Genomic DNA, 15466 nt, shown 5'->3' on the forward strand with positions numbered 1-15466 from the left:
AGCACTATTTCTTTCTTATCATATGATATCGTGTGTTGTCCAATTGGTTCTTTGGATCCTTTATTGCTTGCTTCTTTCGTTGAAGTTTGTTCACCTTGTTATTGATTTGCAGTCTCCGATTCTCAGTATGGTTTCAACTCCTCCACATATTCATACTTGGATAAGTGCATATGATTTCACTCATTTTATGAGAAATGCACATTTTGGGGAGGAACACATTCTATATTTGTCTCCAAACTTCTTCATCCATTTTGGTATTTATTGTCAATGGGGGAGAAGTTTAGAGGGTTTAAGTGAAGTGGTTTTATACTTAAGACTGATTTGTTCTTAAGTGTTTGCCTTTCATGCATCTCATATTTATTATGTTTCGCATGGTTGAATATATAATGTAAACTCTCCTAAAGGTTAAGCTTGACAATATATGCAATGAAATTCAAGTTCATCACATGTGCATATATTGTGGGGGAGCATGCTCTATATATTTTGGCTCTACTCACATCTGTTGCATTAGTTGTGGTATGTGTGAGTAGAATCGATTTTGATATGTGATAGTAGTTGTCTGTTACTTTGATCATATCAAATACAACCTCTTGTATTCATTATATAAACCGGCCCTCTTGTTGAGCTTGTCATCAATTACAAAAATAGGGAGATTGTAAGGGTACATTGCTCCTAAGTTTGTTTTGGGTAATTGATAACAACGAATGAAACTTGGTGTGTAGATGGATAGGTGTACACGCATGCAGTATCCAACACGTGTCTAACGGTGTTAGTTTTGTTGTGAGGTGGGAACACGGCTGTGAAAAAAGTAAGCTCGTTCCTATCCCCTTATCCATCTCCAAATCAGAAGAGAGAGAGGCTTTGCCTGTCAATCCGTGCTTCCCATGGGCCCACCATAATCCAAGACTGGCGCGGCAGCGGGACTAGAGGAAGGGGCAAAGGAGGTCGCCTGCCCATCGCCTACTGGTGCGAAATCTTGGTGCCCGTCGTGTCTCCCTACACCTCGTTGAACCGGCGGCGACCTGCGCTCCCCCTGATCCCGTTGGGATTCTTCCATCTCGTGGTAGTCGAGCTTGCAGAAGGTGACATTGCGCTCCACCGGAAGGGAGTTGAAATCAGCACGAATGATCTCCGCCTTGAACTGCCTTTCTACTCCCTGCTCCTGGCATCCTGATGCAGCGCCCGCGCCGCACAGAAGCATGGCTACGTCGCAGAGCTGCTGAAAAGGAGCTCCACGTAGGACGGGGCCGGCTGATGGGATTCGTAGCATAGAAAACAAAAAATTCCTACTGCAAGAACGAATAACAAGCCAAGATCCAATCTAGAAGATGGTAGCAATGAGAAGATCATGAGACTAACCCTCGAAGATTCCAAAGCCTACGAGATTAGATCTTGATGTTGATGTAGTCGATCACTTTCCGCTTTCAAAAGCGCGTAGAAGATCTTGACGGTGCCACAGTCGGGCAGCACCTCCGTACCCGGTCACACGTTCGATGTCGATGACGACATCCTTCTCCCCATTCCAGCGGGCAGCGGAAGTAGTAGATCCTCCTCGGAATCCCGACAGCACGACGGCGTGGTGTCGGTGGTGGTGGAGATCTCCGGCAGGGCTTCGCCTAAGCGCTACGGGAGAAGCCGGAGGAGGGGGCGGCTAGGGTTTGGGGAGTGGGGTTCTTGGAGTGCCGGCCTTGGTGCCCTTCGGTGGTGCGGCTGGTGTGGTGGAATGCCCCCTACCTCTCTCCCTCATTATATAGGTGGAACCCCAAGGGTTAGCCCAAAGATTCGAATAAGAGTCCAACTCCAAAACTTACCAAAGGTGAAACCTAGGGGGAGTAGGACTCCCCCCCCTTTCCTTCTTCCTTGGCCGGCCAAGGTGGTGGTGTCCACCGTGGACTCCACCTTCCCACTTGGTTGGCTGGTTAGGGTTGGTGGAGTCCATCCGGGACTCCACCATCCATGGTGATTTCTTCCGGAAGGTTCTAGAACATTCTAGCACCTTCCATAAATGCACCGGATCATTTCCAAACTTGGAAAGTGACTTCCTATATATGAATCTTATTCTCCGGACCATTTCGGACCTCCTCGTGATGTCCTGGATCCCATCCGAGACTCCAAACAACATTCGAACTCCATTCCATATTCCATATCTACTTAAAACGACATCAAACCTTAAGTGTGTCACACACTCACACTACGGTTTGTGAACTATGCAGACATGGTCGATACTCCTCTCCGACCAATAACCAATAGCGGGATCTGGAGATCCATAATGGCTCCCACACATTCAACGATAACTTAGTGATCGATTGAACCATTTACATACGATACCGATTCCCTTTGTCACGCGATACTTTACTTGTCCGAGGTTCGATCATCGGTATCTCCATACCTTGTTCAACCTCGTTACCGACTAGTACTCTTTACTCGTACCGTGGTATGTCATCTCTTGTGACCTAGTCACATGCTTGCAAGCTAATCAGACGACATTCCACCGAGAGGGCCCAGAGCATATCTATCCGTCATCTGGATGGGCAAATCCCACTCTTGATCCATATGCCTCAACTCACACTTTCCGAATACTTAATCCCATCTTTATAACCACCATTTACGCAATGGCATTTGATGTAATCAAAGCATCCTTCTGGTGTAAGTGATTTACATGATCTCATGGTCGAAGGACTAGGTAACTATGTATCGAAAGTTTTATACCAAGTTGAACTTAATGACTTGATCTTATGCTACGCTCATTTGGGTGTGTGTCCATTATATCATTCATTCAATGACATAAACTTGTTATTAATAACATCCAATGTTCATGATCACGAAACCATGATCATCTATTAATCAACAAGCTAGTTATACAAGAGGCTTACTAGGGACTCCTTGTTGTTTACATAACACACATGTATCAATGTTTCGGTTAATACAATTATAGCATGGTATGCAAACATTTATCATAAACACAAAGATATATTGTAATAACCACTTTATTATTGCCTCTTGGGCATATCTCCAACACCGGCGAGGTAGGGGAGGCCGGGGCAGGGGCCGGCGTGTCGTAGGGGAAATCTCCACCGGATTTGGGCATGGTAGCCCAAGATCAGTGCTTCCCCACGGAAACTCCCGTCAGACCCGGTCATCCCCCAGCTCTAGAAGGAAGAGACGACCGGCGGACGAGATCCCTTGCCCTCCGACCGGCGGACGGTGCGCGACGGTGTAGGAGAGCAATAAGACGAGCACGTGTGTTCAGCTTCCAGAGCCTTTAGCAGTGTGGCTGTCCACGGTGGCTAGGTCTGGGGCGGCGCCAGGACGACACGGGAGAAGGCACGCGCAAGTAGAGGCTCCAGCGAATGACGCACGGTGGCGGACGCCAGCAATCGCTGGTGGTCGGCGAGCTTCAGGGCGGCGGTAGTCATGAGGGAGGAAGTGGACGTGATGAGGGGGGAAGGAGGACGGGTCGATTTTTTAACGAATATAATTAGTCACCCAAGTGGTCCACAAGACAACAGCCAGAAAAACCATCAACGGCGTGTGGTCGCCGTGAGCCAAAAGGTTAATCTGAACGTTGATCTAACGATAGCTAGACTGTGCTCACCTATCCCTCTGATTACTAAATCCACTCTTGATAACAATTCCTATGGACTAATGTTTTCATTGAAGTTTTATTTGAAGGAATAATCCATAGGTTTTCCTTGCGGACCATTTGTTGGATTCAACATAGTCGATGTCAAGAGAGAAGAAATTTAGCTTTGGCTCAAAGTTAGTGTCACAACCCAAGCCTCATGAGTTGAGCTATTGGTGACCAAGACCTAAGGCATCCAATCAACTGAGGTGTTCCGGCTTGAATGAAGCATGAGCGTTGTCATCAAGGTCAAGCAGGATGCAGTTAATTCTCCCGCCCACTTATGGTGTCGGGTCACGATGTGAAAATGGGTAGGAAGAGCGGTCGAAGATGGAGTTCAGAAGAGTGCAACAAGGTAGTATCATCTTTTCTCTTTTTATTGAGTAAAGGATCCCGCACTATTAAGAGGGGGTCTGAGTCGTTATTTGGTTCTTTGGCTCAAATCATTTCCCTCCACTTGTCAAATCTCTTCTTCCACTATATCTTCTCCACCACATATTTGTTCTCTTCTTCGTCCAATATCTTGCTCCTGAAGGCTTGAAGATATTTTCATCTTTCGTCAAAGAAAAGGAGAAGAAAAGAAAAAGAAAGGAAAAAGAAAGGAAAAAAATAAAGGAAGAAAAAGGAGAAAATGAGGAAGAAAATAAAAGAAACTGAAAAACAACAAGTTGGGCCGGTATGCCGGTCATACCGGGTCGGCCGATCTCCTTGTCTTTGCCCCGCACGTGCAGGCCTTGTTTTCCTCCTCTCACTCTCACCCGCCTCCTACACGCGACACCCGCTCGCTCCCTCCGCTCGCTGACCGTGCCGCTTGCTCCCTTTGCCTCGATCTCCACCCGCACACACGCGCACTGCCATACATTGTCGGTCGCCCTCACGCGACGCTACATTGCCCGCGCTGCTCCCGCCCGTGATACGCTGCTGCTTGGTGATGACGTTGGGACTCCAAGTGCAGAGTGTTGTGTCAGCAGAGTATTTTCCCCACAAGGGTGACTCGAGTGTTCATATCAAACTCTCGGGATTCTTCTCTCTTCTTCTAGCAATCCTGCAGGTAAATGCCTTGTGTCCCCAACTCTACCGTGTGGTTGTCAAGCACAAGGTTTCGTGTAAGTAAATAACACAGGTATAAATAAAGCAAATAAAACTAGACTAGATAAAATAACTAAGTAAAAAATTGTAAAGAGGTTGACTGTTTTTGGTGTTTTGGATGCTTAGAAAAAAAGTAAATATTTTTTATTTTCGGATTAAAATAGTGCAACAAATAGAAAACAAGGTAAAAGCAATATAAAGGTGTTTCTTATGATAAAAAGTGGACTAGGATTCATGGGTTCACTTGACTATTCTCTCTTAATGTTGTGGTGGACAAATAACAATTCATCAATGTGATATGAATGTGCAGATAATAGTATATGTAAGATCAGAATTAATATGGGCATCACGTCCTAACATAGAGATGATACAACACATCTCTCTTATACTCCGCAAGAAAGAAACTTCATGAATCTTGTATTAAGAATTAACAGAGCATAACAATAAATACTTTTACATGAAGTTTGAAAATCAAATATGCTACCTTGAACACACAAGATCATCACTACCGTCACGTGATGAACATAGCACATGCATTCACTTTATCCCTAGTAAGGTAGCAAAAGGAAGGCAAAGCCATGTTATGCGGATCATATGGCACCAAGAACTATGAAGAACATGAGAGAAAAAGATCAATCTACTGCCACAAACCTGTAGTCCAGAGGTGGACTACTCCCTCTTGGTCATGGTGATGATGGTGAAGACGTTGGAGAAGGTGGAGATCCCTCCGGCAGTGATCCTAGCGGAGTTTCCCCCTCCAATCTTCTCTACAGCAGCCTCCGTTTTCGTGATTTTGTGTTTGTCCGACGCTCTCCTCACGAGAATTCTTCGGGGTCGTATATATAGTCATTTTCAGGGGGAAATACGTCGGTGAGCGAAAGAATTAGGGCAATCGAACGATCGACGGCCGAATGGAGGTGGGTGGCGCGCGCTACCTTACTAGGCGCGCCACCTGGCCTCTTTCGGCTCAGGCCTCCCCAGGTGTGTTTCCAGAGCCCAGGTTGCTTCTCCCGATGAAAAAGCGATGCTCCAAAAGTCCTAGGTCAATTTGACTCCGTATAAGTCTTTGAAAATGAAAAATACACAAAACAGGGTTTTCCTATTCTCCAGTGTTATAACCCAAATGAAGGGGATCATTGGTAAATCCCCATAAATCAGTGTAAAACATGGTATTATCATCATATATGTTACAAATATGTGGGAATTCTATATGATAAAGGATAAAGTTCATGTATGCATTTTACATGCATCACTTGGCCAAGTATGACCGGCCAAAATCTCTGTTCTTTGTTTTTCTTCCATTTCCAGCAGCTTGGGCCGGTATATTTTTTCGTGCGCGTATTTTCCAATAACGACTAGTTACTCGTGTTGTAAGGTTTTTGTTTCGGTGGACATAGACGGGTAGATCAATGACTCGCTACTGTACTCTAATTTGTGCGCATGTGTGAGTAAATTTTGGAGTACCCTTGCTTAGCTTTTCACTTGCCATCTTCAGGGACGGTGACGTGGTGATGATATGTGAGAAGTGCGAGGTGTTAATACATGGTGGTGACCATCCTCATCGTCGGTGGTGGCATGGTGTTATTTCCGTGTGCCGTCGTGATATGTCGGTGTGACTGCAACGGCATGGTGTTGTCCAAGCTAACAGCTAACATGAACGACGACATTGTGATGGTTGTGACAGGTGAAAGGTGAGAGATAAGGGCATCTCCAACCGGGTGACCCAAACGGACGCGTTGGGCCGTCCGATTTGGGCCGTTTGGGTGGCCGAGCGGACAGCGGCCCGCGTCTGCGTGTCCGTTTGGGTCGCACGCTGCGCCCAACGCGGCGACCCAAACACGCGTCACGTGGTTCGTCTTTCTTGCGCGGCGCTACGCCATGGCAGGCCTCGACGGGACAGCAATGGTGGACGGTGGAACGCGCGGGAAAGTTCCCGCGCGCACCAATGTTCCTGCGCGCGCGAAAAGCCCTTTGGCGCGCGCTCGCGCCCAAGTTTCCCGCCAGGCCGCCGGCTATAAAAGACGGTGGCGGCCAGAGACCGCACCACACCCTCTCCGCCGTCCTCTCCCCCTCCACCTTCTCCGGCGCCATGCCGCTCACCCTGCAGGCCACGTGGGCCAAGCTCTCCCTCGCCGCCCGGGCTAGGTTCCCGCGGATGGAGGAGGAGGAGCGCGCGGACGCGCGGTGGGTCGCCGATGATGACGCGCTCCGCGTCGCTGCCGAGGCGGCGGCGAAGAAGGAAGGGGACGCGGAGATGGTGGAGGCGGCCGCGGACGGCTGGCACGAGACCGCGGACGGCTGGTACGAGGCCGCGGCCGCCGCGGAGGAGGAACCCGTGAACGAGGAGGACCTCGCGCTGGCCAACATCAACGCCGCCATCGAGGAGCGTCTCGCCGACCTCACGCGCGTGACGAAGGAGCACGAGGCGACCTGCCGGGCCGGACGCCGCCGACTAGGCGACCTCCTCGGGCAGAAGAACGAGCTGCTCGCTATGCGAGCAGCCCGCCACCTCATCCAGATGCCCTCGCCCGAGTGGCGTACCCGGGAGGCTGCTGCGTCGGCGGAGCGCGGCCGACAAGAGCGCATGTGGCGGCGGAACGGGAACCACGAGGCCCAGGCCGCCGGCCGCGTCCGCCTGGAGGCGCGCACTGCTGTGGAACGCGCCGCCCTGCAGGAGCTGGAGCTATGCGGGAAGCGGGTGGTGCCGCGTCAAGAGGCGGAGCGCGAGCGCGCCCGAGGCGCGCGAGCGGAAAGGAGGAGGATGAAGACCTCCGCCGCGCCGCCCAGCTCATAAGCTGGAGTGGAATCCTCACACGTATAGGCCGCCCGCGTCGAGTGAAATCCACGGCCCCGACGGCGAGCCGGCGAGGGAGTCGCCGGCGAGGCCGCCGGCCTCGTACGTATTAGGATAGAAGTAGTAGGATTAAAAAAAATGTAATGGTTCTTTGCAATGAAAAAAAACTTTCTATTTCTATGACACGCGAGCCAGGGGCGGACGCGAGCGACCAGCATTCGGCCTCCGCGGCCACGCAAACTCGCCCCAGATTTGGGCCGGGTTTGGGTCGTCCCGGACGCCGCGGCCATCCGTTTTAGGGATGGGTCCGCGCGCTGGCCGTGTTTTTGTCCGGCTCGACCCATCTGGACGCGCGGGCGCGGTTTGGGTCGCCCGGTTGGAGATGCCCTAAGGTCACCATGTGGTACTTCCGCGCGCCATCATGAACGGCGACATCACGGTGTTTTTTCACACCCTGGAGGGCGACGTGGTGCTTTAACCAGCGTGAACGGTGGTGTCAAAGGTGATGTTCATCGTGGTGGTCGGCGACGTGGTGATGCTTGTGACCGACATGAACATCATGAACAGCGGTACCATGATGGTGTCTGGCTTCGATGATACTTGTAAGGTCATCATGTTACTATATATGTGAGGCTAAGAAAAGCAAGCAATGTTTTCCTTCTTCGGGTAAATGATAATACAGTTCTCAAAAAATACGTCATGCTCTTGGATTAGTGGACAGCCATCACTAAAATTTCTGAGTGGTAGACTATCCGCCAAAAAAAGCCTGAATATAAATGCCAGACTTCCGACTGATATCTGCAACCCACAGGTCATAAGAGAGAAACAAATGAACTGAGAACTTCAGATGATACTTCCATGCACTGTGCAAGGAGATCACAGACATACATGCCGATGATTTCGGTGTCCTGTACAACTGTATCTTGTTGTATAAACTCGAGGGCGCAGATACACACAAAAAACAAAGCCCTCCCTAATTTTCAACTTGAGATTCTGGCTGATTTGGTATCCTAAGACTAATGGGAAAGAACTAAAGGGAGGAGACACGGCCTCCACTGGAAATGTTTGTTACCAAAAAACTTGTGCAGAGTCTACTACAGACAGAGGTGAGCATGTACACAAAATGGCTGGACCCAAGGACGTTAGTCGTCAGGGCGGTGGATCTCACCCATCAAGATGCGGTTGCTGTGCACCTTGAAGCCGAGAAGTGAAGGGTCTATCTGCTTGCCTTTCTTTGCTTTCTTCTTCGCACCCTTACCACCAGGACCGCCGTCCGTGGATTCAGAGGCGTCGTACTGCAAGGGAGGCTTCTTTGTGCTCTTGAGCATTTCACTGAACGAAGGACCAGAAGCATCCTGATTGCCAAAGGTCTCTTTGTTGGCTGAAGCAGGGGCATCCACAGCATTTGCTCCTGACGTGACTCCTGATTCCAACTTATGCTCTGCACAGCAACAATACTATATCAAAGTCTAAAACCAAGATGCCCCAAAATGGGACAGATCATAAATCCTACTAAGTTAGATAAATCATCTTGGAACTACTCCCTCCGACTCATATTACTTGACATTAATATGGATGTATCTAGATACATCTATATTAGAATCAACTAATATGGATCAGAGGGAGTAATATTATTGACATGACAAGAAAACCACACAGATAGGTTGCTCACGGGGCATACCATCAGAAGATGCAGAAGAAATATGGCCTGCCTTCTTCGACCTAACGGCAGAAGGCAGGTCCGTTGACGCTGCCTGAGATGTAGCGATGTGCTGGTTTGTTGTGCGCTTTAGCAAGGAATGGGAGCTTCCTTTAGAAATGCCAGTATCAGCCCTGCATAAAGGGGGGAAATTGTGAGATTCAGCCATGTGCTAAAAACCCAACTCTGTACACACGCACAACTACCTGCACACTCACACTAACAGTTTGGCAAATAAATACCAAGCTGGTCTCTAAAGAAGTGAAGATAAACAAAGAAAATTGCATGTATATATATATATATTAAAGGAATGCCAAAGAATCAAATATGTCTCTAAGCAATGGAGAACCTTAAATATCAAAATCTTGGATGGCCATGCAAATTAAATATCGCATCAAAAATTTGTGACGAGAAAACATATTTGAGCAGAAAAAGTATGTTGTGAGGTTGGAAAAGCATACATGGAAAAAAAAAAGGTGCAGCTACAAAGTTAGGAAAAGTACCAGTTGTTGACCGCTTCAGAAAAATCAGTGTCCTCCACTGCCAAGTTCGCACTAGAACCCTGCCTTTTCCTCCTGGCTACATCATTGGCATTCCCAACCAATTGGTTAGTGGATAAACTGCCACCCATCACATCTGGGTATTCTCCCCTTTGAATATCAAGCATTGTTGCAGAGCTTGATCTGACGCCCAGTTTTCGGTTCATCTCAATGTTGTTTGGTAAACTATCTAGACTGGTTGGTCCATCCTGTCCCAAGTGCCCCATTTTTGCGAAATGTGACCTGTCTGCAAGTGGATCATCAAAAGATAACCTATCAACAGGTGATCTTAAAGGGTTATCTGCAGCAGGTTGTGCAAAGAGTGAAGAAGGGTCTTTACGTCCAAAAGATGCCGCCACTGGAACATCAGGGAAACCACGAGATTGCTGTGCTTGAAGAACCAGTTTTTGATGAATCATATCACTCAAATCAGTTTCTGGGTTCCTCTCGTTGCTCATAAGTGATGCCCATGCATGTGGGTTGTCAATGGGAAGGTTCATTTCAACTTTCCTCCTCTGCTTCTCTGCTTCAATTTGCAACTGGTTGATGCGCGAAGCTTCCATCAGGCTATTTTGCAATTGCCCATTGGCATCTGACCAGTTCCTTTCCAGTCTTCCCATGTGAGAACCAGACAGCTGCTCCTGAAGTCTGTGCTGCTGGGGATGAACCCCTGAGGCATGCATAGGCATTTGGCCTGCAGAATATAAATCGCCGTGTGTTTCTAACTGACTAAGGCCATGATGACGTGCTAGGGCAACAAGATCTGGATTAGGTAAAGGAGCACCACCAGGCAAAGAGCCAGACCGCTCTAGGGAATGAATACCTTGAGCTCCCCTGTGCAATCGTTCCTGCAAAGAAAGGTTTCTTTCGAGATGGTCATGATGCTCCACAGATGAGGACCTCTGAAGGGACTGCAGAAGATCAAATTGACCAAGTCTAGAAGCTTGATTTGGACTAGTTCCTGGGCGGATAAATTGGCCAGGGTCATCCATTGGCCAGACCCCACTTAAATGCCTTTCTTCCTCCCTGCCGACATGTTGTCGTATAGCATTGGCCAATTGTTGTGTTTGGAGCTGATCGTGATGCAGACCCAAAAGAATTTGCTGCTCCATAGGAAGCACTTGCCTCTGGTTTGAGCGTGACAGAACATCTAGCATGTCATTGTGTTGCTCCCTGTGAATTCCATGCCCATATTTTGCTTGAATGATTTGCTCGATAGCTGCATCATGCTCCCTTTGAAAATGATGGGGTTGGTGATGCAAGTCATTCAGTAACTGTTCCCGAAGTAACACTTGATCAATGTTAGCTTGTCCAAAGTTTGAACTCTGCAACTGTTGCTGCAGCATTTGTTCAAGAATCAGTTGTTGTTGTTGCTGCTGTTGCTGTTGCAGCAGCTGAGCTTGGCGCTGCTGCAGCTGCCTTTGATGCTGCTCTTGCTGAAGCTGCTGGCGGTGCTGCTCTTGCTGAAGCTGCTGGCGGTGCTGCTCTTGCTGAAGCTGCTGGCGGTGCTGCTCCTGCTGAAGCTGTTGCTGTTGGCGACGCTGCTGATGTTCAAGTTCAAACTGTACTCTCAGAAGATGGTCCACCTCAGGAGCCGGCGGATTCATTGACTGTCGGTGATGGTGCAATGAATCAAACCCATGCCCTGCAAATTGTCCAGGAAACTCCAGATTGTTACGAGCCATCATTTGTTCCTGCTGCAGTTGCTCCCTTCGAATCTGAGTAAGTAGCATTTGCTCCTCAAAATTCAGATGTCCTAGCTCAGGTTCAACCTGGGGAATTAGACCTGAAATGTTTGCATCATTCATGCTGTCCATCCGACCAAGATTAGCAGGCCACCCATCACGCGCAACAGGGGCTTCATTCATCCTGCTGAGCGGACCATGTCTGATATTTGCAGGTGGAATGTCCTTGGGGCCTGTAGGTTTGGGGTTTCTCCGCTCATTTACACCAACCACATTTGATGAGAGAGGCTGCTTAGGATGCATACCTTCCAGCTCAGACCAAAGTAAGCCAAGAGGACTGAGCTCATTCTCTCTAGGAGCATCATGCTTGGGCAAATTAGCTTCACCCACCCCAGAACGGGAATCAAGTGACGTCAACTGGAAATCTGCACGGTCATTATCAAAATCCTGCCGAGATTGACCCATGCTGCTATTAGGCTTCCCAGTGTACAGCACCTCTGTAGTAAGTACAAAAAGGAGATGTGAGAACTTAATTGAGCACAATGAAAAGAGAGAGAGCAATGGATTGTGAAACTTAAGGTAATAACTGCAAAGGAAGGAAACTAACCTTCAGCATCATGACTAACAGTTTCCGGAATGCGCTGCTGACGGATATCTAGGTTTGCTTCAACCTTTTCTGGCTCAGCTGAAGGGAACCAACTAGCACGTGACTGTGCTGGTGCTTCCTGGTCACCTCTTTTAGGATTGACTCCATAATTTTCTGAGTCCCCCTTAGATGTCTCATCACTCTTCCCAAAAGAACCAGAAGTAGGTAGTGCATCTTCAAAATTGTTATGTACAGAATCCGAAGATTCAACACTTCCAACACTGGTTACAGGTGGGACAGCTTGGGGCTTATGTCCAAGATAAGGCATGAGTTCAGAAAGTGGGCGAAAAGGAGCTTCATCTGGAGCCTGAGATAGACGAACAGGTAGCTCCAAACCAAAATATCCATCTTCATACCAGGACACTATATCAGTACCCATGAATGGACCCTGCACACCACCTTGAGGATCCAGATAGTATAGGGTCAGCTCCTCTGGATAACTATCCTGGCCACTAGATTTTGTGTCTGTGTAACTAGCCTGGCCAGTAGGATGGTCAACATTTACATTAAACTGAGTATTTGAATCGTCAGATAGCTTTGTGCTAAGATCGATATCAGCACTTGAGTTGGCCTCGTCAAACTTTGTGTCTTCCCTGATGCCAGAAAGTCCATGTGGATTACTGGGAGCATTTTCCTCAGTACGATTCTTCAGTTGACCTGTAATACCACCTGCGAACATCCCTTCATTGTAAAATGCATCCTTCTCCGATATTAAAGCACCAGATCCTTCATGACTTAACCCACTAAATGCTGGAGCTCCTTTATCCTTGTTGTCATCAATACCACAAGCTGGATTGAAATAATTTTTATATCAGATGACACTCAAAAGGAACAGAAGAATCATGTGACAGACAGTAATATATGCATATCCCACTATGTGCATACCTTCAAGCTCTTTTTTCCTTTCCTTTTGGAGTGCAGTTGCATTTGTCGCTTCACTGCTGATGACCCTGCCCTTCCTGATATCTTCCAAAATAGCCTACATAGCACACAAACTGATCAGTAGATAGACAAGTACTGATAAAAGTTCACTAGTGAACAGACACTACAGAAGAAACTAGGATGGAGATTGCTACGGGGTGTTACCTCTTCTTTGTTATCAGGGGTGACAAAGGCTAGTGGCTTAACAGATGTAGAGAGTGTTATGGAAGGAACTTCCTCCAGCATTCGGCGGCCATCGTCAAAGGACTGAACAACCTTTTGTTGCCTGTATATGTCAAGAAGTTTACCCCTTGGGTAGCGAAAAGAAGCAGCAGTTGCCGCACGCTTCCCATACACAGGTGGAGCACCAATTGGTCCAGCAGACGATGGACGGCTGAAGGGTGGAACTGAGTTGGGGTTTGCCCTGCCTCTTCCAGGGGCAAAACCAGCATTGGATTCCTTGACACGTCCTTTCTCCAATCCAAATCCTGGAGCAGCACGGTATGTTGCTGTGCCAGTACCACCAGTCTGAGTCTCCTGCCGGTGACGAGGTCTCCATTTATCACGGGAGTCTGATTCGGGTAGCAGTCTTCCAGGAAATGCCTGTTTCTCAGCATGAGTTTCATCCTTTTCTGCATCAACCTTCTTCTCTGGTCTCGGGTCCTTCTCCTTGTCATCAGGTCCCCATCTTAATGACCATTTCCCATCACGCCTAGGTTCACTCCCTGAATTCCGGGTGGAGCCATCATTCCACCTTTCAGATGTAGGAGGCGCCCGTGAATCGTTGTTGTCCCTTGCAGAAACATTGTCGGACCGGCGATCATTTTTACGGTTCTCCATATCCCGGTCCACTTCCTTCTTGCGGTCCCTCCTCCCAAGCAAGCTCGTCTCCCTCTCCTCCTCAAGCCAGCGGAGACTGCTGTCAGCATCAAATGCATTTCGACGGCGTTCTTTCTTATCCCCAGCGCCTTCCAGCATTCTCACATCCTTCTCAGCAGGGTCAAGCAAGGACCCATGAGGCAGTGAAATCTGCAGAAAGGTGTGGTGGTTAGTTAGGCAATACACAACTGTACCAGCAACCAGTAAATAAACACCCAAAGTAAGTAACACTGACTTGAACGGTTGAACCTTTTCACTATGCCCACAGATGTGAATGCATATAGAAAGAGGACACACACAGGTGGCAAACAAACCTTGGCATCGCTGGGTTTGGCGTAAAGCCACTGAGGGGACAGGGGAATGCTGTTCTCCAGGTGCTGCTGATCTGCAGAGCAAAAACACTTTCAAGGTCAACGACTCAGCACATCTATCACAGGCGTGAGCACTCACTCACAAACAGGCCCTCAGACGGACTGCCACCCAAAGGCAAGCGTGGAGTCACACGTGCACGAACGAGCGAACACACAGTAGCAGCTAGGTAGTCCATCTCTCGTAGCCAAATACCGCACGCGCAACAGTAAAAACAAACAGCCTACGTACGTGCTATACCAACCGACCCCTAAGCGCCTGAGCCAGCGGAAATCCGAGCGGAAGCAGCAATGATGTACTGTATAGGGATGCGGGAGAAACGGTACGGACCTTTGGATTCGTCGATGAAACCCATGGCGGCGGCGGCGGTCCTATCCTCCTCGATCCCGAGCGACAACCCATCTGCGCACGCAACAAACCAGACATCAAATCGGGGGACGCCAATCGCGCAGATCTATGCACGCCGAGGAGGCCAACCCGCGGGCGCGGCAGATCGGATCTCCCGCGGGCGGGCTGGGGGAGGAGGGCAGATCGGGCGGGCGGGCGGGCGGGCTCACCTTTTCCGAGCGCCGCGAATCGATCCAGCTTCCTCTCGGCCATGGTGGATCCAAGCGTGAGGGTGGGGAGGGATGGGGGGAGTGGGCTAGGGTTTCGAGCGTGGCGGCGGCGGCGCGGGCACCGCGCGATCCGAGCGGGGGGCGAGCCGGCGGCACCGGCGGGTGGGGAGGGCACGCGCGGAGAGGATGGGAGGCTAGGGTTTTGAGGGAGAGGGAGGCGCGTGGTCGCCGGTTGGGTTGGGACTTGGGAACGGGGATGGGGATGCGGACTGTGTGTTTGTGGGGAGGAGACGGGCAGGCGAGCGAAAGGGGGGCGGAGGGAGAGAGATGATGAGAGGGCGGAGGGAGATGGGGTGAAATCATAAAATTGTACTTTAGTGAACCCTTTTATCTTCTTCTTTATTACTTTCTTATTAAATTTAATTTAGTGTTCTTAAATGGGGAAGTTGTTGAGGGGAGGATTCCATCTTACACGTCCATATGTCCACGATGCATGGTATCATGTTATCGTAATCTTCTTATATTAATTGATTTGTAGAATCTCAATGTAGATTTATATACAACATGTATTTGACATTAAATTTTCTAGTACTACGTGATACGATACGGTATCTACCTATGATAGTATAATCATCTCTCTCATTTTTAATCGCACTGTCGCATCAG

At 48.9% G+C, this 15466-nt stretch overlaps 1 protein-coding gene across 2 annotated transcripts; it reads right to left on the reverse strand.

Moving 5' to 3' along the window:
* Nucleotides 1-8335: 8335 nt before the first annotated feature.
* Nucleotides 8336-15118, reverse strand: LOC127345430 (uncharacterized). 2 transcript variants are annotated; one of them, XM_051371905.2, is made up of 10 exons: nucleotides 14801-15118; nucleotides 14574-14645; nucleotides 14189-14259; nucleotides 13161-14024; nucleotides 12960-13053; nucleotides 12036-12863; nucleotides 10084-11925; nucleotides 9708-9990; nucleotides 9187-9338; nucleotides 8336-8946 (listed from the first exon to the last, which is right to left on the reverse strand). In XM_051371905.2, exons 1-10 carry the CDS (start codon nucleotides 14841-14843, stop codon nucleotides 8648-8650), a joined length of 4548 nt encoding a protein of 1515 aa, XP_051227865.1. In that variant the 5' UTR covers nucleotides 14844-15118; the 3' UTR covers nucleotides 8336-8647. The 2 variants fall into 2 exon arrangements, with proteins under 2 accessions (XP_051227865.1, XP_051227864.1); XM_051371904.2 differs by having other exon boundaries at nucleotides 9708-11925.
* Nucleotides 15119-15466: the final 348 nt, after the last annotated feature.

The sequence above is a fragment of the Lolium perenne genome, chromosome 3 (genome assembly GCF_019359855.2).
Source record: "Lolium perenne isolate Kyuss_39 chromosome 3, Kyuss_2.0, whole genome shotgun sequence".
Lineage (NCBI taxonomy): Eukaryota > Viridiplantae > Streptophyta > Magnoliopsida > Poales > Poaceae > Lolium > Lolium perenne.

What these genes read in the sequence shown, in the direction of transcription:
- LOC127345430 (XM_051371904.2), bottom strand. Translation starts at nt 14,843, where the DNA reads ATGGCCGAGAGGAAGCTGGATCGATTCGCGGCGCTCGGAAAAG. An exon ending in CCCCTGATAACAAAGAAGAG is followed by an intron (nt 13,054 to 13,160) that starts GTAACACCCCGT and finishes TGTGCTATGTAG; the next exon opens with GCTATTTTGGAAGATATCAG. An exon ending in AAGGAAAAAAGAGCTTGAAG is followed by an intron (nt 12,864 to 12,959) that starts GTATGCACATAG and finishes ATTTCAATCCAG; the next exon opens with CTTGTGGTATTGATGACAAC.